The sequence below is a fragment of the Microtus pennsylvanicus genome, chromosome 12, assembly GCF_037038515.1.
Source record: "Microtus pennsylvanicus isolate mMicPen1 chromosome 12, mMicPen1.hap1, whole genome shotgun sequence".
Lineage (NCBI taxonomy): Eukaryota > Metazoa > Chordata > Mammalia > Rodentia > Cricetidae > Microtus > Microtus pennsylvanicus.
In genome coordinates this window covers 90,991,209-91,018,351 of record NC_134590.1, presented here as the reverse complement: position 1 = coordinate 91,018,351, position 27,143 = coordinate 90,991,209, and the positions used below count along the sequence as shown (strand labels likewise).

Below are 27,143 nucleotides of genomic sequence, written 5' to 3'. Positions count from 1 at the left end.
CGTGTGCACCAATCAAATCGGGTGTTTCATCATAGTATACCATCTGTGCCAATCAAAATTGGATGTTTCAACAGGGGTATACAGTGTGCGCCAATCAAATCAGGGCAATTTAGGACTTCTTTCTTCTTGCCCTTTGTTTATAGCTGGAGCCTTCACCTCTTCTGATTACTAGGCCTTTGTAAACTGTAGTCTCCCTGCGGGCCAGAGTGTGCCAAAATTCTTCTGAGCAAATGGGTCTGTTATCCTCAACCTTCTCAACTTCTCTAAAATGAAAGCTCAATGGGAAGGTGTTTATTACCCTCAGGATGAGACTCAGGAATTTGGAGGACTCAAATGTTGGACTTAGTTGCTCAATTTGTAGACTTTGTGATTCACAACGAACTGGCTGGTACTCATATGTGCTCTTTCTCCTGGGACACAGGCCTCCTTCTGCACACTTGTGAATGCCACTTTCAGCATCCTGGATAACACGTGTGAAAACAAAAGTGCCCCAGTGTCCCTACAGGTAATGGCAGCACCTTCTGCATCTGTTTGTCTGTCTCTTCCCACCACTCTGAGTGTGTGCATGCATGGCTGCATGAATGTGTGTGTGTGTGTGTGTGTGTGTATGCACATGTGTGTGATGGCCAGGTATTAACCTTAGATATTGTCTTCAGCATCTCAGCATATCTTCACTTTTTAGGTTTTTTCTTCAGCATAGAATATAATGGGTCTTGTCCTGACATTTTTCAGGACTGTGTGTCATTATTTTTTTTTGTATCCCCCACCCCTTCCTGCCTTGGACCCATCTCTTCAGGCTCTGATTTCAAAACATGTCACTTTCTTTATTCTTTATTTTGAAATTATGTTATTTTTCAAAATAGAGTATGTTTTGTTTATTCTCCAGCAGTTTCATACACGTTAGCCACAATTTCACATATGTGAACTGTCCCACCTAGCCCATTATGCGCCATGAGGAAGGATAGCGATAGCATTTGTATGTTCCAAAGACATTGATAAGTCACACATAACTGGGTCACTGATGGATCAGGGCTTCAGGACAAGGACTCAAGGGGTCTTGTTTCTCCTGACAGCACCAAGAAAGGGCGGAAGTGGGGTTTATAATCATAAAACTTACATTTATTGGCAAGTTATAATTATAATTTTCACCAACTAGGTTTCAGAGGCTTCCTTGAATTAGGGGCTTCCTTGAATGTCCCATCATTGTCAATCAATATAATGCAAGCCTTTCAGTCCAACCAATCAGATTTGTTTGTTCCTTCAATTGTTGGGAACGAAAGATGCATGACAACTAATTTTATGATTTCTGGGAGGAGGCTGAGCAGTCATTGGAAGTTCTCAGCTCCCCTATGGCTTGGGAACCTGAACTTTAATACATTGCAAGCAAAATGGAGTCTGAAGTCAAAATGGCAGACCAAAGTGCTTGCTCCCTTCATAAACCATGGTCATATCTCACCCAGCTCACCCTTCCCACTACCATATTTCCTTCCCCCCAGCAGCAGTTGTTACATGCTACATTATATGTCACAGTGCATGCTACATTAAATGTTGTTACTTGTTACATATGTTTATGTATGTACATATATATTACTAAATACATATATGTACCCTGTTCAGTCTGTATACTGTTGCCCAGATTATATTAAAACATGGGTTCTGGGGACCTTACTCTGGTCTTCATGCAGCAAGCAGGTATAGACTCAAGCCCTGTACCTGAGCTTTGAACTCCCTGGGGCAGCATTGGGTACACAAAGTTCCTATTTGATTGACTGTAGTTATAAGCCTGGAAACATGAATGGAAGGTGAAGCTACTTCTGTTCTTCCCAGAGGTGCAGTTCTGCATGGAACTGGCTTATAAATCAGGATTCAGCCAGTTTCCTTTTCCTGTGATGCGGGGGATGGAACTAAAGGCCAATGCAACATCTGACCACCAGAGCTGCACCCAGCCTGGGTCCCCCTTCAGCTCTAGAACCCCAATACTTCTCTGTTGTTACAGTTTTATCATTTCAGAGAAGTTATGTGTGCAAACTCTGTGTGCTCCAGTGTGGCTGTAGTGCTCCACGCAGGAGGTGTGGAAACTCTGTGTGCTCCAGTGTGGCTGTAGTGCTCCACGTGGGAGGTGTGGAAACTCTGTGTGCTCCAGTGTGGCTGTAGTGCTCCACGCGGGAGGTGTGGAAACTGTGTGTGCTCCAGTGTGGCTGTAGTGCTCCACGTGGGAGGTGTGGAAACTCTGTGTGCTCCAGTGTGGCTGTAGTGCTCCACGCAGGAGGTGTGGAAACTCTGTGTGCTCCAGTGTGGCTGTAGTGCTCCATGCAGGAGGTGTGGAAACTCTGTGTGCTCCAGTGTGGCTGTAGTGCTCCATGCAGGAGGTGTGGAAACTCTGTGTGCTCCAGTGTGGCTGTAGTGCTCCATGCAGGAGGTGTGGAAACTCTGTGTGCTCCAGTGTGGCTGTAGTGCTCCATGCAGGAGGTGTGGAAACTCTGTGTGCTCCAGTGTGGCTGTAGTGCTCCATGCAGGAGGTGTGGAAACTGTGTACTGGAGCAGGATTGTAGTGCTTTACATGGGAGGCTGAGTCAGGAGGACAGTGAGTGTGGGCCCCATATCAAAAACAAAGAGCTTATTTCAACTTACAGTTTGTAGTATGTCAGGAGGGAACTCAAGTCAGGAACATGGAGGAGGGGGTTGATACACAGGCCATGGAGTAGTGCTGTTTACTAGCTTGCTCCTCATGACTTGTTCAGCCTAGTTTCTTTTTTCTTCAAGACACAATATAGTTTATTAAGAGTCCCTAGAAATGGAATATAAGATTTCTATAAAAATTATTAGTTGTTCCAACAACCCAAGTCTGTTGTTTAGAAAAATTTTAATAAAAACATTTTTAATGTGAGAGACTATGCATACTAGTTAATTCAAATTAAATGATCATTGAGAATATATGGAGCATGCCTTCTTAAAGAACCCAGGATCACCAGTCCAGGGATAGCACAGTGGTCTGGACCTTTCCGCATTAACCATCAATCAAGAACACATCCTACAGACTTGCCTGCAGACAGTTTGATGAAGACATTTTCTCAGTTGAGGTTCCTCTTCCCAGATGGCTCTATCTTGTGTTAACTTGACAAAAAAGTAGTACAGCAACTGTTTTATCTTCTCAGTGTACACACATGTGAGAATGCACATGTGCACGTATGCATGTGCACACATACGTACGCACGCGCGTACACACACACATGGTAGAAATGTCTGTCGAGCATTAACCAAGAAATTTAGTATATTGAATAAAAATTCAGTGTTTATTCTGGATCTCTAAAGTTAAATGCAGGATTTAAAAGCTGATTTTATTCATATATTTGTTTTCTTCTGTGGTCAGGTCTTCTGCAGGTGTCCACTGTTGCTGTTATTGTCATGGTGATGTTGTATCTGGCAGCAACATTTCATGAAGCTCTCCCCCATATTCCAGCTCTTCCGTTCTTTCTGTCCCCTCATCTGAATGTTCCCTGGGTGTTGGGATATAGATATGACATACGTGTCCTGTCTTGGGTTGAGTGTTTATCATTCATTTATTCTTAGCACTCCAGCACAATATGAGTCTATGAAGTACATATCAAATGCTGTTGTTCCTATGCCTCACTAGATAGGACATGAATGTTAGTTCATAACTCTCTCTCCTTAGTGCATGCAGGTGCCATGTTGCTTGTTCACACATGTGGCTTCACACAGCATTCTTCCCTAGCGGTTCTGTTGGGAACTATGTGACTGAATTCCATGTTCAAACTGTTAAGGAACTTCTTGAGAACTTGATATTTCAGAAAACAATTTAAATGATTACCACTGAGGGGGGTTTTTGCGAAATTTTCAAGTGTGTCTGGAGAGATTATCCATAGAAGAAGCTTCTAGGTCAAACAGCATGTGGAGTATAAGCTGGCTCAGGCATTGGCTTGCTGTGGCCTGCAAAGGCGAGACTGGACTTAAATATTCCTAATGGGGCCCTGAAACGGAACTGAGCAGATGTCACTTTTGTCTCTTTTTGTTTGTGAGACAGGGTCTCTCTGTCTTTCAAAATAGCCTTTAATGGCTAAGTAGCCCAGAAACCACTAGTATTGTAAGAGACCCCTTGTTTGTTCCTGGCTGCTCAGCCCCAAAATAACCACACAGAAACTGTAATAATTAAATCACTGTTTGGCCTATTACCTCTAGCTTCTTATTGGCTAGCTCATACATCTTAATTTAACCCATTTCTATTAATCTGTTTATCCCCATATGGCTGTGGCTTACAGGCAAAGTTCCATTCAGGGTCTATCTCTGGTGGGACTAATGGTTTCTGTCTGACTCCGCCTTCTTCCTCCTAGCATTCAGTTCAGTCTTCCACACCCACCTTTATTCTGCCCTATCACAGGCTCAAGACAGATTCTTTATTAACCAATGGTATTCACAGCTTACAGAGGGGAATCTCAAATCACCTCCCATTTTCCGTCTAAATAAAAAGGAAGGTTTTAACTTCAACATAGTAAAATTATATATAACAAAACAGTTATCAAGCAAGAATTATAGTTATAACATTTATATATACTTTATCTTCCATCTTAACTGAGGAAAACTGTAACTATCTATATTCTTCAACTCCATCAAGAATCCAGAGGGACATAATATTACCTAAGTAAACATGAAGTGCTTTGTAAGTAACTTCCAAAACTCTAGAATTGACAGAGACATCTCGCTGCCTGGACAGTCACCCAAAGTTCTTCTGTAATGTTAGAGCATCCATCTTCAGCCTATAGGCCTATAGCATCCAACAGAGTTTTCCATGAAGCAGGAAATTTCAAAGACAGTTCAGCCTATATTGGCAGTTTGTCAGGACACTTTTCTGTGTCCTGCAGAATGTCTGGCAGTCTCTTTCATGAAGCAGGAACCCCAAAAGACTGTTTCACCTTTAGGCAAGTTCAGCAGTCATTTTTCTGTAGGTCCTGCCAGTCCAGTTTATACAGCATAATATAAAGGAATCCAGGCAGAGCAGTTTCTTGCCCAAATGGCTAACAAACTCCATGAAGAGCCTCTTTGATGCCCATCTTCCTCATGAAGTAATTGGTCCTGCCAGGAGCAGATGTGTCTCCCTGTCATGAAAAGTTCTTAAGACATTTTAAATGTCATATTCCATAGGTCTTTGAAAGGTTTGAAGATTATCTATCTAACTGAAATATGTCTCTATATATCTAGAAAACCTAACTAACATGAGTACGAAGCTTGACTATTATAGATGATTATCTACTAACATATTTCTTAATTATACATTACATTTTTGTTTTGTTTGTTTTGTTTTTTGAGAAAGGGTTTCTCTATAGCTTTGGAGCCTGTACTGGAACTAGCTTTTGTAGACCAGGCTGGCCTCAAACTCACAGAAATCTGCCTGCCTCTGCCTCCTGAGTGCTGTGATTAAAGGTGTGTGCCACCACCGCATGGCTTACATTACATTTTTTTAATAAATCTTTTATTTTTTATTATTTTTTTTTTTTTGGTTTTTCGAGACAGGGTTTCTCTGTGGTTTTGGAGCCTGTCCTGGAACTAGCTCTTGTAGACCAGGCTGGTCTCGAACTCACAGAGATCCGCCTGCCTCTGCCTCCCAAGTGCTGGGATTAAAGGCGTGTGCCACCACCGCCCAGCTTTACATTACATTTTTAAATGAGCTGCACAAACACAATAAATACCTCAACCAAGAGCAGAAATATACATATAACAAAATTGACCTAAAATTTGTATAAAAGATCTATATCAATGCAAATCTCTATAGCACACTAGCCCCAGTCTTCTGAGTCCTGTGATTTCAGAACTATGATACCACACTTAGTAGCCCCATCCTCAACCTTCTCTCCTCGGAGGAGTGGGGGAGGGAGAGGAGTAGAAGAAGGATGGGAGTGAGCAGGGGAAGAGCAAGGAGAGAAAGGGGAGGAGGAGGATCAGGAAGGGGAGGAGTTGGGAAGAAGGGAGGAAGGAGAGGACAAAAGAGGTATGGGAGGAGCAAGAAGAGGAGAAACCTAGGGAGGAGGAGGGGTAGGGGTGGTGGAGGAGCAGGAGAAGGAGGGGGAAGGAGCAGGGGGAGGAGGAAAAGGAGGAGTGGGAGAGGTGAAAACATTAGCAAATGTTTCTTTGCAGAGTGCAGCTATGAGCATCTCCCTTGTGCTGGATCAAGTACCCATGAGGACTGAGATCAGCAGAGAGGAGACATCAGCCCTGGGCACCATCGTGCTGGAGACTGTGGAAAGTGCCATGCTGGCCACACTTCTGACACCCTCTGGAAACGTCAGTCAGACCATTCAGACAGAAAATCTAGGTACTGCATAGCCTTGGGGGCCAGGCTGATTTTCGGGGACAGCATAGTTGGATTCTCATGACTTTCACAAACATGCCAAACCTCTAACGCACAGCAAAGCAGGTCCATATATTAGTGACATTGACAATTTATCAATCACTTGGCCAGGATTAGAGAGGACACCAAGCGTGTGTCCTTAATTCATTTAACACACATTTTTGGGATGTCTACTATATGATTTAATATGTGATAATCATTTTCTTGTTTAGCTATTTCCAGTTTTCCTTGCCAAGTTGATGGTGGATTGTAATTCTCGATGTAGCATTAGGAAGGAATTTTTGACTATGTCACAAATTTTAGAATATTCTTTTCCTTTCCCTTAATGACTGAGCATCTTAGCACCGCAGCTATTCCACGTTCTCATGTCTTAGAGTTAAGACAATGAAGAACAGGGTGCAAATCAATTCATAAAGGACCCAAAGAATTATTGAGAAATATGTGTTATTTTTAATCCTGGAAGACTTGGGGGCTCTTTGTTACTGCACCGTGGCTCATCCTTTCCTGACTGATACACGCTTGATTGCTGACCACTTGGGGATATTGGATGCCCCTGATCTTTGTATGCACTTCTCACTCCAGTTAGCCATTCTTGTGTTGGTCAGTCCCATGGATATTGGAAATTCTTTCTTAATACTTGCTCTGATCCAGGGATAAGAATGTAGTTTTAGGAATTTAGACATCTGATATATGTGATATAGATAAAATGTTATCAAGAAAAAAATCCCATAGACTGAGGAAATTATGAACTAAGATATTCTATGTAGTGTAATCAGGGACTATGACCAGGGCAGTGTGCTGGCAAATTGTGACTGGCAAAGCACTTTCTTGGTGTATCTTCCAGGGCATCTCTCGAGGTGTCTTGGTTTGTGGGAAGGCAGTGGACAGGGAAGGTCCCCTTGGAGTGAAGGTGGGGCTGTATAGCAGCTGACGGTGCCCATTGGGTCAAACAGGAGAAGGAAGGGGCAGTTTGCAGGCATGGACTTTCTCACTCCTTCTCTTTGACTCCTGACTGCCACAATGGCTCACACCCTCTGAAGCCAGTGTTTCTTGCTTTAAACTGGTTCTCTCAGAAATCTATCACATGGTTAACACAGGATGGATCTCAGGGAGGGGAGGAAGGTGGGGTATGGAGGAGCTGGGGGTGCTAGTGCTTCCCTTGAACTCAGGTGGCTAGGTTTGGGGTTCAATTCCTAGAGGTGGCATTCCAATCCCAGCTGCATGCTGAGATTAAAGACCCACACCACCACACTTTCAAGTTGAGTGATTTCCAAAATAGCTGAAGCTGTAAGGAGCAGTAAAGAGTGTGACTGAAGTAGAGTGCGCAGTGGTGGCTTTGTAGGAGGAAGACTCATAGAGAAGGAGGGAGAAAGTACTGAAAGTTTTGTTGAAGTGAGATGTTGGGGCAGCACTGGAGAATTTGGGGGAAGGGATGACATTTAACTCACTCTGGCATTGGTACTGACTTTTGATGCTATTGATGTATCAGTCAGCTTTCTGTTACTGCAACAAATTTCTGAGACACACCAACTTTTAAAACGGAAAGGTTTGATTATGGCGCATGTTTTCAGAGGTTTCAACCATGGTTGGTTTGGGTCTGTGGAAACACAGCACATTATGGAAGAGTGTGGATTTTTTTTTTTAAATTTTCGAGACAGGGTTTCTCGGTAGCTTTTTTGGTTCCTGTCCTGGAACTAGCTCTTGTAGACCAGGCTGGCCTCGAACTCACAGAGATCCGCCTGCCTCTGCCTCCCGAGTGCTGGGATTAAAGGCGTGCGCCACCACCGCCCAGCAAGAGTGTGGATTGAAGAGGCTTCTCCCTTCATGGTTATGGGAAAGAGTGGGAGAGACAGAGTGAGCACAAGAGCAATAGTTCTCATGACCTAACTTTGTCCCAGGCTCACAGCCTAAAATTTCCACCACTTATCACTGGTGTCACGAATGGAGGACCAAGCCTTCAATGTAAGTATTTTTAGGGGGAAGTTCTACAATCAAATTATTGCAGCTGACTTCAACTCTATTGCTCTCTGATGCATCCCCTTAAGATATGAATGCTCCCCTCTCTCTGTCTTCATGTGTGTGCAGATATGAATGTGTATAGTGCATGCAAGTGGAGGCCAGAAGACATGCTAGGCTTTAATTTCTCTCAGGCGCTATCCATGTTTCTTTGAAGCAGGGTCTCTCCCTGCCCTGAAACTTGCTGTATGGCTTCAGATGGCCAATAGGCCCTAGTGCTTTTCGGAAGTGTGTACCGCCATCCCTGGATGTCTCTTACTTGAGGCTTCTGGGAATGGAACCCAAGTTCCATGCTTGTGAGGTGAGCACTTTGCCTACTGAGCTATGGTCCCAGATGAGAAAAACCCCTTCTGAAGTGACAGTGAGGCTTCTCACTACTTTGTTATAAGGCCTGCATAATACACATGAATGAATTGTTCTGTGCTGTTTAAGCTTACCGAGCTGGCTGTGGAGGTGGGATGAGATCCCCTTCAGACTCAAACATGTTTGGGATAGGTTGCCCTCCAGCATCCTTTGTCCAGGATGGTCCCCCAAGTCTGTGAGAAGAGAAATTGAAAATTAAAAAAAAAAAGAAAAAAAGAGCCCAAGTAGAAATACCATGCCTCTAGAACAGAAAGAGTTACTGCTACAGTGTCTTGAGTGTGGCTGGGGTGGGGTGTAGCATTCTCAGGCACCTTCCAAGGCAGAACAATCAGTTACTGTTCAGCTGGTGATAGAAAGATGTCTGTGGTAGAGATGGCCAGGGGACACTCTCACCTAGGAGAAGATGTCCCCCATGGTACCTGTGTTATTCAGGACTGCGACTGGTTGTTTAGTTCTCAGACCTGCTGTTGCGGAAGTATCCGATCTGGTCTCTACTGCTTCTGTACTTTGTTTTATCATTTCTGTCTGTTTGCTGTGCACTTCGTAAGCGAACTGACTCAAAGTCCAAATCACAGCTACGGTGAATTGTCCTCCAAACGTAACACTTCCCATCATCCGTCAGGATTCAAGAGTCTCCCTAAAATGAACTGGTTTTCCATTGTTCCTTTTGCTTTCAACTATATATTTGCGTATTTTTAAAAGATCTACTTTTCATTATTTTAAATTATGTGTCTTGGCGTGTCTATTTGTGGGTATGTACCTGTGCGTGCAGGTTCCTGTGAAGGCCAGAAGAGGGCACTGGATCCCCTGGAGGTGCAGGTGCTTCTGGGAATTGACCCTGGGTCCCGTGAAAGAGCCCCAAGTGACCTTCATCACTGAACCATGCCACCAGTCCCTGTGCATCTTCGCTGGACAGAAATCAAATTCAAGATAGATATACTTTCTGCATGTCTTCACAAAAACACCCCGTTTTCCTTTTAGACATCGAAAGCAAAGTTATCAACAAAGAATGCAATGATGAGAATGTCTCCTTTCACTTGAAAGCCAGAGGTGATGAGATGAATGTTAGCTGTTCCATCATCGAGGAATCAGAATCCACAGGTACAGTCGTCCTGAGCACCAAGGTAGTGGAGCGGTCAGTCCACCCACCCTACAAATCATCTATAGTCTTGCAAGGCAGATACGGATGGTGGAGAACAGATGAGAGGAGATAGACAGACAGACTGAGATAGATAGATAGATAGATAGATAGATAGATAGATAGATAGATAGATAGATAGATAGATGAATGGACAGACAACAAACATCAGATCAGTTCTCAAAAGACTCAGCAATTAACTGGGGACACACCACATAGGCAACCAACTGTGTTTCTCAATCAAGAATGTTCCAGGCAGGTCAGGGTCGCTCAGAGGAGGCTTCTAAGTCAAAGAAGAAATAGCAACACCTAGAAATGACAACACCAAAGTGAACACTCACATCAGGCAGGGACTCACTAGGAAAGTTGAGGCATGAAACTGGACTTCCCCAACACAGTTTTGTTCTCTTGGGTTAGCCTCCCAACTTTTGGCTTCTCTTTCCTACTACAGACACTTTCACATCATGGGAATAACACAGCAACTTCTGTTGAAAAAATGCACAAATCTAAATAAAAGAATAAAAATTAGAGAAGAGATAAAAGAGATAGAAAAAAATCCACAAATGCAGAATTAGGGAGCTACTGGGTAAGGGCACATGTCACCAAGCCTGACCACCTGAGTTCAGTCCCCAGGACTTACAAAAGAGAGAGCTGACTTCCACATGCTAGTCTCTGACCTCCACACATACCTCATGGCCTACTCCCACCGTGAGCAGTGGACTCACACTGTAACAAAAACATTCAAAGATAAGGGAATGGAATAAGATAGAAACAAAATGCAAACAGAAGTACAAACAGTAACAGGAAGAGTGGTTAATGGGACAGCCTTGTCCTGGGGATGTCCTTGCGCATATGCAATATAGCTTCAGGTTCTGCACCTATGAGCATCTTGGTTTCTTTCCCAAGTAGTGTGGTTGATGTCAGTCTGGGGGCCTATATGAATCTCCTTTTCCCTGTCTGGCTCTAGGCTGTTTCTGCAAAACTAGATGGTGTAGTTTGTGAACCTATCAGTAGTCGATTTTGTAGTAGATTTATGGGGGTAGAGACAGTGCCCTATATAGTTTTAGATGTCCTGGAACTACCTATATAGACCAGGCTGACCTCAACCTCAAGGAGATCCTCCTGCCTCTGCCTCCTAAGTGCTGGGATCAAAGGCACGTGCCACTATGCTTGGCTTTCCATATTTAAGAACTTATTGTTTCATGTTAAAGACTCCAGTATGGGTAGAGACCCCCAGGTGAGGAGCTGTTAGCAGCTGGGGAAGGAATGCCAGTTTGCTTCAGGATGTGGCCCTGGGTAGAGTGCCCAGGACCCAGCAGATGGCCGTATGCTTGGGCAGTACAAGCTGATTCTATGGGTTGGGATATCTCCCTCTCCCGTCTTTCTTTCCTCTCCCTTTCTCATCCCTTCCTCCAAGTCCTGCTTTTTTGACTTAAAAACAGTGCTTTCTAGTTTTAACTACTCCTTTCTCACAGCCTAGTATCATCAGGGAAGAGTTGATGAGGGACTGACTAGGTCAGGATGACCTGTGACCTTGTCTGTGGGGGTCTTTCTTATATTAGTTGATTGGGAAGACCCAGTTGTGGGTGGCACCAATCCATGGACTGTGGAAGAACAGAGAAGCAAGCTGAGCAGTTCAGAGAGCAAGCAGGCTAAGATGTGCATTCTCTCTTTGCTCTTGTCTATGAATTCAATGTGACTAACTACTTGAATACCTGCTCTGACAAATTTTTAGAGAATGGTGGATTTATTAACACAACAGTAAGTAGATTAAATTAGATAGAGAGAGGCAGAGGGAGAGACACAGAGAGAGAACCTTTTAGACATCTTTTACATCCATCCATCCATCCATCCATCCATCCATCCATCCATCCATCCACCTGTAACAGTACATATGTATACGAACAGGACAAAGCACAAAAATGACCATTGGAGACAACTTTTGGGAGTCAGTTCAGTTCCCTTCTTCACTGTGTGGGGGAATTTATGGAACTTAGGTCTTCAGGCTTGGTGACAAACACCTTCCTCTGATGAGACATCTTTCCAGTCCCAGGTGTCTTTACAATGGCTATGTATGTTATTCGGTGGCTTCTAAGTTACATTGACCAATGTCATAATTTGCAAACAATGTATTTTGTATGGCACTAGGTAGTGAGCAGGAGGCCTCACACACACGAACAAGCTCTCTATTGCTGAATCCCCAGTCCTGTCACAAGACTTACAGATGAAGCAAAGCTAAACTTAAGCACACTTTAAAATTTAAGAAAAATCATGAGGTCTGCTCCATCAGCTTCTTGGAAACTACTCTCCTTTGTACACGAAGTCTCTTGGTTTCACAAGCTTCCTGTTTATATTGGGGATGAATGAGGAGTGTGGATGGGGTTCATTTCCTCTCTCATGCCTCAGTTGATCTGCAAGTTCTCTGGTATTTCAACCTTAGAGTAAATCGGGGAGAGTCTGTCTATGTGCATGTCATATGTGTTGCCTGTGTGTGCACATGTTGCCTGTGCTCACATGTTGACCATATACCTGTTGTGCAATGTGCCATCTATATTATCAACAGAACAAGCAATTCTATTTTGTTTTATTTTGGGGACATACAGGGACCACAGGAGTGGCTTTTGTCTCCTTTGCAAACATGGAATCGGTTTTAGATGAACGCTTCTTTGAAGATGGTCAGACCTCCTGGAAGCTGAGGATGAATTCCCGTGTTGTTGGTGGCATTGTGACTGGGGAGAAGAAGGAGGGCTTCTCCAAGACTGTTGTCTACACCCTCCAGCACATCCAGGTTTGTGCAGCATCTCTTGAGACTCCTGTCTGTCTACCAAATAGTCCTGCCACCCCAGCTGTGATGGCACGTATTTAAGAAACGATTGTTTTGTTTTGAAACAATGACATATTTGGGTGAAGGAAATGGATTTCCATTTTTTCTTTACTAAGAGAGATCTTATGTACCCTTTTCCAAGTTTTCTTAGTGGTGACACAGTTTTTATCAATAGTTATTGATAAAAAAGTGTTCATGCTCATATAGATGAATTTGTACAGGTATGTGTATGTGTGTGTGTGTGTGTGTGCATGCATGCTCACATGCATGCAATCTTTAGCACACGTGGCAGCTAAAGATGATTGGTAGGTGTCTTTATTTCTCTCATTTTATTCTAAAGATTTACATTTGTTATTTACAATTGTGTGGAGGGGGTATGTGCATACACGTGCAAGTACAAATGGAGTCCAGAGGCATCAGGTTCCACAGAGCTGGAGTTACAAGTGGTTGTGAACCACCTAATATAGATACTAGGAACTCAATCAAGCTCCTCTGGAAGAGCAGGAAGTGTTATTAACCACTGAGCAATCTCTCCAGCCTCCTCTCAACCTTAGTTTTTGAGGCCAGATCAGTCAGTAAACCCAGAGTTTGTTGATTCAGCCAGGCTGTCTGATCAGCAGACCTCATGGAAACTCTTATCTCTGCTTCCCAGGGCTAGGATTATAGGCCTATGATTCCACTCTCAGCTTTTATTATGTACACGCTGGGGATTTGAACTCAGTTCCTTATGCATGCACAGCAAGTACTTTTTATATGCTGAGCTATTTCCCCAGCTCTGAAAGGAATTTCCTCGTAACAATAACAGTGTGGTCTAACACTAGATAAAGCAACACTACAAACTGAAATACAGTCAGTTTTTCCATTCCCTGGAAGTTCTGGCTTGAGTTTGGTCACGTTGATTCCATCCCAGTGAAGTTCTCAGGTGACTGGGACCTCTGATTTTTCAGCCAAAGCAGAAGTCTGAGAGGCCCATCTGTGTCTCTTGGAACCCTAATCTGGAGGATGGGAGATGGACACGCTCAGGCTGTGAGATCACCAAAGCATCTGAGACATTCACAGAGTGCAGCTGTAACCGGATGGCAAACTTGGCCATCATCATGGCTTCTCAGGAGCTCACAGTGAGTATTGGCAACTGTTCATGCTTCCCTGAATATCTTGACTGAAACTTAATAGGGATGTGTTGATAGAACATCATTGGTTTTTCTCCATAGTCTTGAGTATTGCAGAAAGTAACCACAGGGGGAGAAAGATGTGTGTTGTAGCCCCATGATAGAGGAATTCATGATGTGGTTAGAAGCCACGGAACTAAAGTACAAAATCAGATGTAATAGCCCTGCATTGGTCAGGCTTTCTAAGAGGAACAGGACAGGATAATGAGCATGTGTTAGAGAAGCTGTATTATATATTGGTTTGCATGGTATGACCTATGCATTCTACGTATGGCTGCCTTTACACTGGAGAGGTCAAGAACCCAGTAAACACTCAGGCCAAGGAGTTGAATATCAGCCTGGCACTAACAGTCTGAAGGATATTTGGAGAACTCTGGGTTTCTGTCCACATTGGAAACCTGAAAAATCTGGGTTTTGGTATCATCCAAAAAACGCAGCAGCAGCAACAATATCAGAATAGATAAGCTTGACAGCAAGATGTGAAGAAAATGAAGCAAAAAGCAAAGCTCTTCCCGTATACCTCCTTTTATTTGGGCTGCCAACCAGATCTAGGATGGGTCTTTCACATAGCCTGACGGATAACATTTGTCATGGGTATGCCCAACAGATGACCATTTGTTGGATTTCAGATTTAACTACCTTGACTACCAAGATGAGCTGTCACAGACTCATACAGGCATACCCAATATATTTCACAGGTCTTGTTCTATGAACACTTACTTTATTTTGTGACTTTTTGTTCGAAGCTAATTGTTTATTGGTCAAGTTCATGGGATAAAGATTGATGCTTAGTGCCCTGCATTATCATGGAATTAGTAAGTGGTGGAGCTGGTACTGAACCTTGAGAAAGCTTTGGGCCCAAATTCTCTTTGTTCTAAACTGTAGACATCAACCACAAATTGAGTTGTAGGAATTTCTGGATGCCAGTAGAGGCTGATGATATTCTGACATCCCCCAGTACTCATCCCCTCCACAGAGAATTCTCTGTACTCCGTTCACTAGAAAGATCATCTACAAACTACAGTTCCTAGAATCCCTTGCCTTTGACGTCCTGGGTGTAGAGTCTCCATTGAGATATATCCACAGGAGGAACAAAAAAGTGAGCACAGCCGAGTTCATTGACTTCATAGAGAGGGGAGGTGTCTTAACTGTTATGGAAAATGCCCTTGATTGATAAAGTATGATTGAGGGTGATGCATTTATCTAATTATGCTTTATCAATAAAAACTAGGAGTCAGATATCAGGGTAAGTACCTAAATGATCAAGGAAGTGGTGGAGAAGGCGCCAGTGACTTCCTATCTCTTCAATTCTTCTATCCAAAAGAACTGAGACCCCTCTAAGCTCTGCCTCACTACTACCTATCTCTCTAGCTGTTCTCAGTCCTCCAAAACGTCTATGGCTAATTTTGGTCAGCTAGTGGCTAGCTCTGCCCTCTGATTCAAAGCAAGTCTTATTGTCAGAATGCAATCAAAATATCACACATTTCCCTTTTTTGTCTAAATATAAAGGAAAGTCTATAACTCTAACATAATAAAACTATACAATAAGAACACTTACCAGGTAAGAATTGCATTTACAATGTCCAGTCCATTTGCATTTGGCAAATTCTGAGAAAATACTCCAATATCCTATCTTGATGAATCCAAAGTTTTGTACCTAATTTACTTTCTATCTTAAATTGTATTACCAACCCAAAACTATCCATTTATGTCTCTCAAACTTAGACACTTTACACCTCTTTTGTGAGTTTCTTTTCTGCATTTGGTAATGACAAAACTCTAACTATCCAGTCTTCAATTACATCAGAGACATAAAAAGGATATAAATATTACCCAAGTAAAGTAGCACAGAGCAAACAATTTCCAAAACTAAGAAACAATTGGCTTCCTGAATGGTAACCCAAGGCTGCTCTGTAATGTTGGGGCATCTGTCTTCAGTCTACAAGCCTGGAATATCTGACAGGCTTGTCTGTGAAGCAGGAATTTTGAAGGACTGTCCTACTTTAACAAAGTTTGGCAGACACTTTCTTTTGTGACCGCTTGTCCAATTTGGACAGCATAATGTCAGCAATTGAGGCAAGGGCAGTTTCTTGCCCAGTGGATAACTTTTGCCCCAAAGAAAGCAAACTCTAGATGAAGTTTCTTCAGTGCCAATCATCTTCTCTGAAGTAGATTGGTACTGCCAGGAGAAGACATGTCTTGCTGTCATAAAAAGCTTTATATTATTAAAATAATGCCATATTCTGTGGATCTTTAAAGCGTTTGAAGATCACCTGTCTCTCTACAATACATCTCTGTTTGACTTTGAAAACTTTTCTAACATGAATACAGATTTGATTGTGATAGGTGACTAACCTGCATTTCTTTATTATCCTAAATAGTTTGTAATAATAACTTTCAAGGACTAGAAACTCACATCACATTGTTAAATGAGCTGCATTAGTACAATACATTAAATAAGAGTAGAAACATGGATACAGCATGTTCTAACAAAAATAACTTTAAGTTGGCATCAGGATATAAAAATATCTTCAACAAGAGTAGAAACATATACAGTATAACAAAAATAACCTCAAATTTGCATCAATGTCCAAAGTTCCATACCAATGTAAAATATTTGGGAGTAGTAATAGATTTTTAGTTTAAAAGTAGATTCAATAATCTATCCTTTGCCGGGCGGTAGTAGAGGCAGATGGATCTCTGTGAGTTCGAGACCAGCCTGGTCTACAAGAGCTGGTTCCAGGACAGGCTCCAAAACCACAGAGAAACCCTGTCTTGAAAAACCAAAAAAAAAAAAATCTACCCTTTTATCCCATGATTCTATATTCCCCCTTTTCTTTTCAGAATGCGATCCCTGAATCTAATATCCTTTGTTCAGCTTTTTTCTTGACCATTACCAACAGCAACTTATAACAACCCCCCTAAATGATGACAAATATCTATAACTCATGGAATGACAAAAAACCATCCATCCCACCTGCTGGCAAGGTTGGCTTCATGTTCTCTAGATTGATTCCTGCTGTCTGGAGGGTGATGGTATCTCTAGGGGATCATGATCAAATCGAAATAATGGTCATGTCCTGGGAGAGTTAGCTGTATCACTTGTTACCATTCTCTTTGTAGTGAGAAAACGTAGGGTTTTTCTGAAGTTCTGCCTGGAGCAGTGCATGAGGCTTGACCATCACAGCTAGCTAGCTACCTTGCAATTGTTCTGAGCAGTTTGTAGTACAAAGATGATCTTTGGGTGGTATTTGTCAGCTTATTGGCATTACTGCAATCCAGGTGGAATCATTGTTTTGGGGCCCCATCATCCTTTTGGAAATGTCAAAGGTTGCTGTTAGGAATGGCCATTGTACACAGCAGAAAACAACAATTTTAAATGTCATATGCAGGAGATCTCAAAGAAGTTAAAAGACCACAATTTGTGAAGTACATCCAGGGTAGAAAAACATAATTCCTAGTTACCTGATAGAGACTCATACCTGAAATCACATACAGAAAGCTAGATGGAGCATCTTTCTAAGATTAGTACATTATATAATCATTAACAGAAAATTTAAAAATCTATATGTACATATGTAAATCTTATAAAGTTTGAGATAATATTTATACCTTAAAAATTTTTTTTATTGATAAAAGAAGAATAAAGAAAAAAAAACAAATTTCCACCTCCTCCCAGCCTCCCCTTTCCCTCCCCCTCCTCCCACTCTTCTCCCCCTCCTCCCACTCTTCTCCCCCTCCTCTCACCCCTCTCCCCTTCCCCCCACTCCTCTCCCCCTCTCTCTCCAGTCCAAAGAGCAGTCAGGGTTCCCTGCCCTGTGGTAAGTCCTAGGTCCTCCCCCCTCCGTCCATATCTAGGAAGGTGAACATCCAAACTGGCTAGGCTCCCACCAAGCCAGCACATTACGTAGGATCAAAACTGCATGCCATTGTCCTTGGCGTCTCATCAGCCCTCATTGTTCGTCATGATCAGAGAGTTCAGTTTTATCCCATGCTTTTTTTGGTAATAGTCCAGCTGGCCTTGGTGAGCTCCCAGTAGATCAGCTCCACTGTCTCAGTGGGTGGGTGCACCCCTCATGGTCCCGACTTCTTTGCTCATGTTCTCCCTCCTTCTGCTCCTCATTGGGACCTTGGGAGCTCAGTCCAGTGCTCCAGTGTGGGTCTCTGTCTCTATCTCCATCCATCGCCAGATGAAAGTTCTAAGATGATATGCAAGATATTCATCAGTATTGCACTAGGATGGGGTCATTTCAGGTTCCCTATCCTCAGCTGCCCAAGGAACTAACTGGGGACCTCAGCTTGGGCACCTGGGAGCCCCTCTAGGGTCAATTCTCCTGCCCACCCTAAAGTGGGTCCCTTAACTAAGAATTGTGGTTCCGTGCTCCCCTATCCAACCTTCCTTTATCCCGATCCTCCTGTTTCCCCAAGTCCCCCCTCCTTCCCTTCTACCTTTTCTCTCCTCATCTCCCCTTACCCCCTTCCCACCCCACCCCCAAGATCCCACTTTTCTCCCCGGCAATTTTGTCTACTTCCCTTATCCGAGAGGATAACGATGTTTTTCCTTGTGTTCACCTTCTTACTTAGCTTCTTTAGGTTCGCCAATTGTAGATTCTGTGACCCCTATTTATGGCTAGAAACCAATTATGAGTGAGTACATCCCATGTTCTTCTTTTTGGGTCTGGGATACCTCACTCAGGATGGTGTTTTCTATTTCCATCCATTTGCATGCAAAATTCGAGAAGTCATTGTTTTTTACCGCAGCGTAGTACTCTAGTGTGTATATATTCCATACTTTCTTCATCCATTCTTCCATTGAAGGGCATCTAGGTTGTTTCCTGGTTCTGGCTATTACAAATAATACTGCTATGAACATAGTTGAACAAATGCTTTTGACATGTGATAGAGCATCTCTTGGGTAAATTCCCAAGAGTGGTATTGCTGGGTCCAGGGGTAGGTTGATCCCGAATTTCCTGAGAAACCGAAACACTGACTTCCACAGTGGTTGCACAAGATTGCATTCCCATCAGCAATGGATGAGGGTACCCCTTCCTCCACAGCCTCTCCAGCAAAGGCTATCATTGGAGTTTTTTACTTTAGCCATTCTGACAGGTGTAAGATGGTATCTCAAAGTTGTTTTGATTTGCATTTCCCTGATTGCTAAGGAAATTGAGCACGACCTTAAGTATCTTTTGGCCATTTGAAGTTCTTCTGTTGAGAATTCTCTGTTCAGTTCAGTGCCCCATTTTTTAATTGGGTTAATTAGCATTTTAAAGTCTAGTTTCTTGAGTTCTCTATATATTTTGGAGATCAGACCTTTGTCTGTTGCGGGGTTGGTGAAGATCTTCTCCCAGTCAGTAGGTTGCCTTTGTGTCTTAGTGACAGTGTCCTTTGCTTTACAGAAGCTTCTCAGTTTTAGTAGGTCCCATTTATTCAATGTTGCCCTTAATGCCTGTGCTTCTGGGGTTACACATAGGAAGCGATCTCCTGTGCCCATCTGTTGTAGGGTATTTCCCATTTTCTCTTCTATCAGGTTCAGTGTTTTCGGGCTGATAATGAGGTCTTTAATCCATTTGGACTTGAGTTTTGTGCACGGTGATAGATATGGGTCTATTTTCATTCTTCTACAGGTTGACATCCAGTTGTGCCAGCACCATTTGTTGAAGATGCTTTCTTTCTTCCATTGTATACTTTTAGCTCCTTTATCGAAAATGAGGTGTTCATAGGTTTGTGGGGTAAAATCCGGGTCTTCTATACGATTCCATTGGTCGACTTCTCTGTTTTTATGCCAGTACCACCCTGTTTTCATTACTGTAGCTCTGTAATAGAGTTTGAAGTCAGGGATGGTAATGCCTCCAGAAGATCCTTTAGTGTATAGGATTGTTTTGGCTATCCTGGGTTTTTTGTTTTTCCATATAAAGTTGATTATTGTCCTCTCCAGATCTGTGAGGAATTTTGATGGGATCTTGATGGGGATTGCATTGAATCTATAAATTGCCTTTGGTAGAATTGCCATTTTTACTATGTTGATCCTCCCAATCCAAGAGCAAGGGATGTCCATCCATTTTTTGGTATCCTCATCAATTTCTTTCTTCAATGCCTTAAAGTTCTTGTCAAATAGATCTTTCACTTCCTTGGTTAGAGTTACCCCAAGATATTTTATGCTGTTTGTGGCTATCGTGAAAGGTGAAGCTTCTCTGATTTCCCTCTCTGCTTCCATATCCTTTGTGTATAAGAGGGCGACTGATTTTTTGGAGTTGATCTTGTATCCTGCCATGTGGCGGACTTCTTGACCGGTGACGGAAGAACGACCACCACACCAGGATTCCACTCATATCACGCTTTACTGGAGTGCCCTTGATTGATGGGGGCAAGGAACGAGGGGGCAGGAAAACGAGGGACAGGGAGCAAAGGGGCAGGGAGCACAGGGGAGAGGCAGCAGGAAGCGAAGGGGAGAGAGAGCAGGAAGCGAAGGGGGGCAGGAAGCGAAGGGAAGGGGGTGCACTTAGGCAGCCGCTTAAATAGGGAATTGGCACACGGGTCGCCCTGTGATTGGCTGCCACCAACAGCTGACACCAGACCGCATCGGGATAGGCTCAAGAATCTACATCCACCGCGCATGCGGGAAGCTGGGAAGCGCAGCTCTCAGTGGAATAGCCAAATATGGAGTTGTTTGTAACAAACAAGACAGGATGCCGGCGCCATCTTGTAATGGCGATCCTGTACGGCTCACTACAGTTCCCCCTTATTGTTTGTAAGCAATGAGCGCAGGACTAACGTCATCCAATCTGACCCCCACCTCATGATGTGTTGGTCGATCGAGGATGGAAGATATTTTCCATGGACACACCTTCCCCTGTGCAATGGGTGTTCGAGGAACCCCGGGGGTGCAAAGGCTGTGTCGCAGGAGTCTACATCCGCACACCTACCCAAGTGCAATGGATCAACAGATCTCATGGGGTGCATAGGCTGTGTATGATGGAAGCCCTAAGCATCTCTTAGTGCTGACAACCATATCTGAGGGAAGGAGCCACACTCCAGAGTAGCTAATGCCTGAGAGATTATAACTTTATCCCAATATAGCCTTATCCCTTATTGGTCTGGGCTCGAAGGCAGCAAACCAACCACAGGCACAACACACAGCCACCCAGACAGCTTGCCAAAAAACATGCCCATGCAACTGAAAGCACAGGGACCCTTTCTCTGTAAAGTTACGTGCTTCTCCTATAAGGTAAAAATCTGGGGAGAACTGTGGCATCATGCCGAACAGGCATCGCCTTTGGGAAGGCTGACAGGATTCCCCTTCAGTGCTCCGCCTTCCACTGGATCCACGTCATCAGGGATGTCTGCAGGAACTTTCTCCAGAGACTCAGCCTCATCCTTAGGAACTTCCTTGATCATGCGTGTCAGCCGGCTCGGAACCCAAAGCGGAGCCTCTTGGCCCTGTGGAAAAACACATACAGCTCCCCTGGATCTTGCCAACACAAGATCCGGTCCATACCATTTGTTATCCAATACATCTTTCCACATCACATATTCCTTTTGTTCCATAGGGCCTGCTGCATGCTTTTCAGCTGCTGCAGCACCCGACTCATTCAGGTTTAAAAAATTGAGTGTGAAGAGAGCAAGGGAGATTCTTTCCCTGGGGGAAGCGGATTCAGCTATTCCCCCTTTTTGTTTTTGTAGAATTTCTTTAATATTTTTGTTGGCTCTTTCCACAATACCTTGTCCTTGTGGATTGTATGGAAGACCCGTAATGTGGGTCACTTGGAGCTGTGCACAAAAGGCACGAAATCCATGGGAGGTATATGCCGGGCCATTGTCTGTCTTCAGGTGTAGGGGTTTTCCCCAGGCGGCCCAGGCCTCCAGGCAATGTGTTTTTACATGAGTTACCTTTTCTCCCGCTAGGGGCGTGGCATGAATAATGCCCGAAAAGGTATCCACTGATACATGTAAATATTTTAATTTGCCAAAATCAGGCAGATGGGTAACATCCATTTGCCACAACGCGTTAAGTTGCAGCCCTCTAGGGTTGACCCCAACATTAGGGGGATATAAAAAGGTCACACATGAAGAACAGGCTTTAACTATTTCTCTGGCTATCTGTCTGGAAATATGAAATTTTTTTCTAAGGGTATTGGCAGGCACATGCCAAAGCTTATGAAAATCTCGTGCTAATTCTACAGGGTCCGAGACGACCAAAGCCATGGACCTGGTAAGGCAGTCAGCCAAATCATTGGCCTCAGACATGGGTCCTGGAAGCAAAGTATGAGCCCGAATATGTCCAATGAAAAAGGGATTATCTCTTTGTAAAATGCATGCTTGAATTTGACACAAAATATTGGAAACTGTACTTGAATTTCTAACAAAGGCAGCCACCTCCAATGAGGCAACAGCATTCACCACATATTTAGAATCTGAAAATAAATTGAAGGGTTCTGAAAATCTTTTAAAAACTTCCAGCACGGTCATACATTCCGTGACTTGTGGGGAATCAGGTCGAAAATCAAGCAAAATGGGATCCCTACTTTGAATTACTATGGCACCTCTGCCAGTTTTGGAGCCATCAGTAAAAACAGTCAAGGCCATATTAATGGGCTTTTTAAAGGTAACCTTAGGAAAATACACTAAGTTCCTTTCTACAAAATTTAATAGGGGATGTCTTGGATAATGATTATCAATAAGGTTAGGAAAAGCGCAAACCAAAACAGCCCATTCATTTACTGTAGCTGCCAATGTCTCCACCTGTCCCTTGGTATAGGGAATAATCAATTTATCCGGCATGGTTGCAAAAGATGTTAAACAATGTTTTATCCCCAATACCGCTTGAGAAGCAACCAACTCGGGATAATATTGAATGGTTTTGGTACCTGAAGAATTACCATGGATCCACCATAAGGGGCCATCTTGCCATAGCACCCCAGTAGGGTAATGTGCAGTTTTTAAGATGCATAAGAATATAGGCAAATCAGGATCGACTCGGCACAATTGTGCCTTAGTCATTGCTTTTTCCACCTGTTTTAAAGCCTTTTCAGCCAAGGGGGTCAAAGTTCTGTTCGAATTAACATTTGGATCACCTTCCAAAATAGAAAATAAGGGCAACAACTTTGCCCGGGGGATGTTTAAATACCCCCTAATCCAATTAATATCCCCCAATAATTGTTGAAAATCATTAAGTGTCCTCAAATGATGAGTGCGAATGGAAATCTTTTGAGAGGTCACTGTCAAAGGGGATATAACTGCCCCCAGAAATTTTATAGCAGTAGTCTGTTGGATCTTATCTGGTGCCAAGACCAGGCCCCAACATGTAGAAAAAATGAAAATAGACCTATATCCATCTTTATGTACAAAACTTAAGTTTAAATGAGCCAAAGGCCTCAGCATATAAAATTATGTTGAACCTCACAGAGAAAAAATTTTTGAAGCACATTTTGCCACATTTTAAACACAGCCTCAGTGGCCTAAACATTTGGAGAAACCATAAATCTCCTGAACTGAGAAACTTTTGTATAACAAGGCTATAGAGTGGGAAAAGATCTTTACTTATCATAAATCCATTTTAAAAATATATGAAGAACTCAGGAAATTAGTTATTAAAAATTTTAATCCAATAAAATATTTGTTACAGACCTAAACTGAAAACTTTCAGATGAACTAAAAATGACTGAGAGACATTTAAAAAACTTTTAAACATAACATCCTTTAGCCATCAGAGAAATGCAAACCAAAACTCTGAGATTTTATCTTATCCTTGTAAAAATGACCAAGATTAAAAATTATTGTTAACAATTTATGCTTAAGAAAATGTGGGTAAAGAAAAAACTTTATTGCTGGAAGTGCAAACTGACAGTCACCTTTGGATCACACATAGTAATGAAAAACCTGGATGAACCCAGACTCTCCCAGCAGGAAGAGAAGAACCAAAAATCCAGGACTAGCGTGTACAGCGACCTTGCATCAGGAACTAGCTGAAGACAAAACCAGACTGCAATTCTGATAACGATCCCAAGAAACAGTGAGTTTCCTCCTTGTGATTATCAGCTTGCCGTGTTTTAGGAACTAACAGATTACGACCTTGGGAGTGGTCCCAAGGCAACCACCTGTGGATTTTTTGGAATTTATGACCCTTTTGGACCACTGGGCAGTGGCCTCCTTTTTTTAAAATTTGTTTTTTCTCGTGGTACTCGGGGTTGAACTCCTCCCCCGCCAACCAAGGCCACATGTGCGACCTCAGCAAGGTTGGTCTCCGGCGAGCCATGCGGGGGCCCGCGCCATCACAAGACCCGAGTGAGAGTTTCCCCAATATTGGGAGTCTCCCACTATGTCTATTTTTTAAAATTAGGCAAATATCTACCTCAAAACTTAGCAATACCCCTTTTTGGGCCTAAATACAAAGTTGTTTAACCACAAGAACATGCGCTCAGCCGCTCAGCCTTGCTTGGAGACTTGGCTGAGCAGAGCGGCTGGGCCGGACCTTTTAAACTGGTGAGCCTTACCACGGTCGTGCTGCACTTCTATTCCCTGAGGCCCACGCTGGGGGTGGCCTAGCGTTCTAGCCTGTCTGTCCTCAAGGCAGGTCCTGTGTTTGCAGATTTGCATCTTGGAGCCACAGCTGTTCACATTCTACAAAATCTGGAGGCCTCGGTAACTCGAACCAGAGGAATATAATTCCCTTCCTTAGCATATCTTGTTTAGCGGCCAGATCTCTACCAAGCCTATCATAGGATGACACATTAAGATTGCCAGAGGCGGCTTTCTCCAGTTCTTCCCCCTCCTGAGGATCTAACTCCTCCTCAGACCGATCCAGGCCCGCAAATTCCTTGAGCACTGGATAGAGGGGACCTCCCCTCTTCTCATTAGCCTCTCTTTTAGAGAGGATTGTATCAGGATCCTTTTCTTTTACCTTTTTTCTTTCAGGCCTTTCCAAGTTTCCTCCCTTTGAATCTGAAAAACCGTTCTTGTGTTTAATCCGGGCCTTTCGCCCCTCTCTCGGAACGTCCACGTTGTTTCCCGCTCTGAGGTTGCGGCCGGATTTAAGGCAGTACAACCAGAGAAAGCAGGCTAGTACTAACACCACAAACGCCACGAACACGAGACCAAACATCCAAGAACCCACTCCCGCAAACAGCATACTTGGGGAGACTGAAACCAGCATACTGGGAGAAACTTACCGACGTCGCCACTCCGCGTGTTGAGTTCAGAATCCTCTTCGGCCCTTCGCCTGGCGACCGAAGTTCCCGGGTTTTCGGCACCAGTTGCGGCGGACTTCTTGACCGGTGACGGAAGAACGACCACCACACCAGGATTCCACTCATATCACGCTTTACTGGAGTGCCCTTGATTGATGGGGGCAAGGAACGAGGGGGCAGGAAAACGAGGGACAGGGAGCAAAGGGGCAGGGAGCACAGGGGAGAGGCAGCAGGAAGCGAAGGGGAGAGAGAGCAGGAAGCGAAGGGGGGCAGGAAGCGAAGGGAAGGGGGTGCACTTAGGCAGCCGCTTAAATAGGGAATTGGCACACGGGTCGCCCTGTGATTGGCTGCCACCAACAGCTGACACCAGACCGCATCGGGATAGGCTCAAGAATCTACATCCACCGCGCATGCGGGAAGCTGGGAAGCGCAGCTCTCAGTGGAATAGCCAAATATGGAGTTGTTTGTAACAAACAAGACAGGATGCCGGCGCCATCTTGTAATGGCGATCCTGTACGGCTCACTACACTGCCACATTACTAAAGCTGTTTATCAGCTGTAAAAGTTCTTTGGTGGAGTTTTGGGGGTCGCTTATGTACACTATCATATCATCTGCAAATAACGAAAGTTTAACTTCTTCCTTTCCAATTCGAATCCCCTTGATCCCATTATGTTGTCTTATTGCTATTGCTAGAACTTCCAGCACTATATTGAAGAGGTATGGCGAAAGTGGACAGCCTTGTCGTGTTCCTGAGTTAAGCGGGATGGCTTTGAGTTTCTCTCTGTTTAATTTGATGTTAGCTGTCGGCTTGCTGTATATAGCTTTTATTATATTTAGGTATGACCCTTGTATCCCTAATCTCTCCAAGACTTTTAACATAAATGGATGTTGAATTTTGTTGAATGCTTTTTCAGCATCTAATGAAATGATCATATGGTTTTTTTCTTTCAGTTTATTTATATGATGGATTACATTGATAGATTTTCGTATGTTGAACCAGCCCTGCATCTCAGGAATGAAGCCTACTTGATCATAGTGGATAATTTTTCGGATGTGTTCTTGGATTCGGTTTGCCAGTATTTTGTTGAGGATTTTTGCATCGATATTCATGAGTGAGATCGGCCTGTAATTCTCTTTCTTGGTTGAGTCTTTGTGCGGTTTTGGTATCAGAGTAACTGTAGCTTCATAAAAGGAATTTGGTAACGACCCTTCTGTTTCTATATTGTGAAATACATTAAGGAGTATAGGTATTAGGTCTTCTTGGAAGTTCTGGTAGAATTCCGCATTGAAACCATCTGGTCCTGGGCTTTTTTTGGTAGGGAGGTTTTTGATAACCTCTTCTAATTCTTCGCGACTAACAGGTCTATTTAGATTGTTCACCTGGTCTTGATTTAACTTTGGTAAATGATATTTATCTAAGAAAGTATCCATTTCCTTTACATTTTCCAGTCTTGTGGCATATAGGCTTTTGTAGTAAGATCTAATGATTCTCTGAATTTCTTCTGTGTCTGTGGTTATGTCCCTCTTTTCATTTCTGATCTTATTAATTTGCAAATTCTCTCTCTGCCGTTTGATTAGTTTGGATAGGGGTTTGTCAATCTTGTTGATTTTCTCCAGGAACCAGCTTTTTGTTTCATTGATTATTTGGATTGTTCTCTGTGTTTCTATTTTATTGATTTCAGCCCTCAGTTTGATTATTTCCAGTCTCCTACTCCTCCTAGCTGAGTCTGCTTCTTTTTTTTCTAGAGCTTTCAGGTGGGCTGTTAAGTCTCCAATGTGAGCTTTCTCTGTTTTCTTTAAGTGGGCACTTAGTGCTATGAACTTTCCTCTTAGGACTGATTTCATAGTGTCCCATAAGTTTGAGTATGTTGTTTCTTTATTTTCATTGAATTCCAGGAAGACTTTAATTTCTTTCTTTATTTCTTCCTTAATCCAGGTATGGTTCAGTAGTTGGCTGTTCAGTTTCCATGACTTTGTGGGCTTTCCGGGGGTAGCCTTGTTGTTGAATTCTAACTTTAATCCATGGTGATCTGATAAGACACAGGTGATTACTAATACTTTTTTGTAACTGTGGATGTTTGCTTT

The 27,143-nt window shown here is 43.2% G+C and overlaps 1 protein-coding gene across 2 annotated transcripts in view; it reads left to right on the top strand.

Annotated features, from left to right (window-relative positions):
• Positions 1-27,143, top strand: part of Adgre1 (adhesion G protein-coupled receptor E1) — a 98,956-nt gene that overhangs the window by 37,865 nt on the left and 33,948 nt on the right. For both annotated transcript variants that reach the window (XM_075942540.1, XM_075942538.1), the window contains exons 11-15: positions 422-505; positions 6,148-6,325; positions 9,722-9,841; positions 12,482-12,666; positions 13,650-13,820. In XM_075942540.1, the coding sequence (XP_075798655.1) occupies positions 422-505; positions 6,148-6,325; positions 9,722-9,841; positions 12,482-12,666; positions 13,650-13,820 (738 nt within the window). The remainder of the gene's footprint in view (positions 1-421; positions 506-6,147; positions 6,326-9,721; positions 9,842-12,481; positions 12,667-13,649; positions 13,821-27,143) is intronic.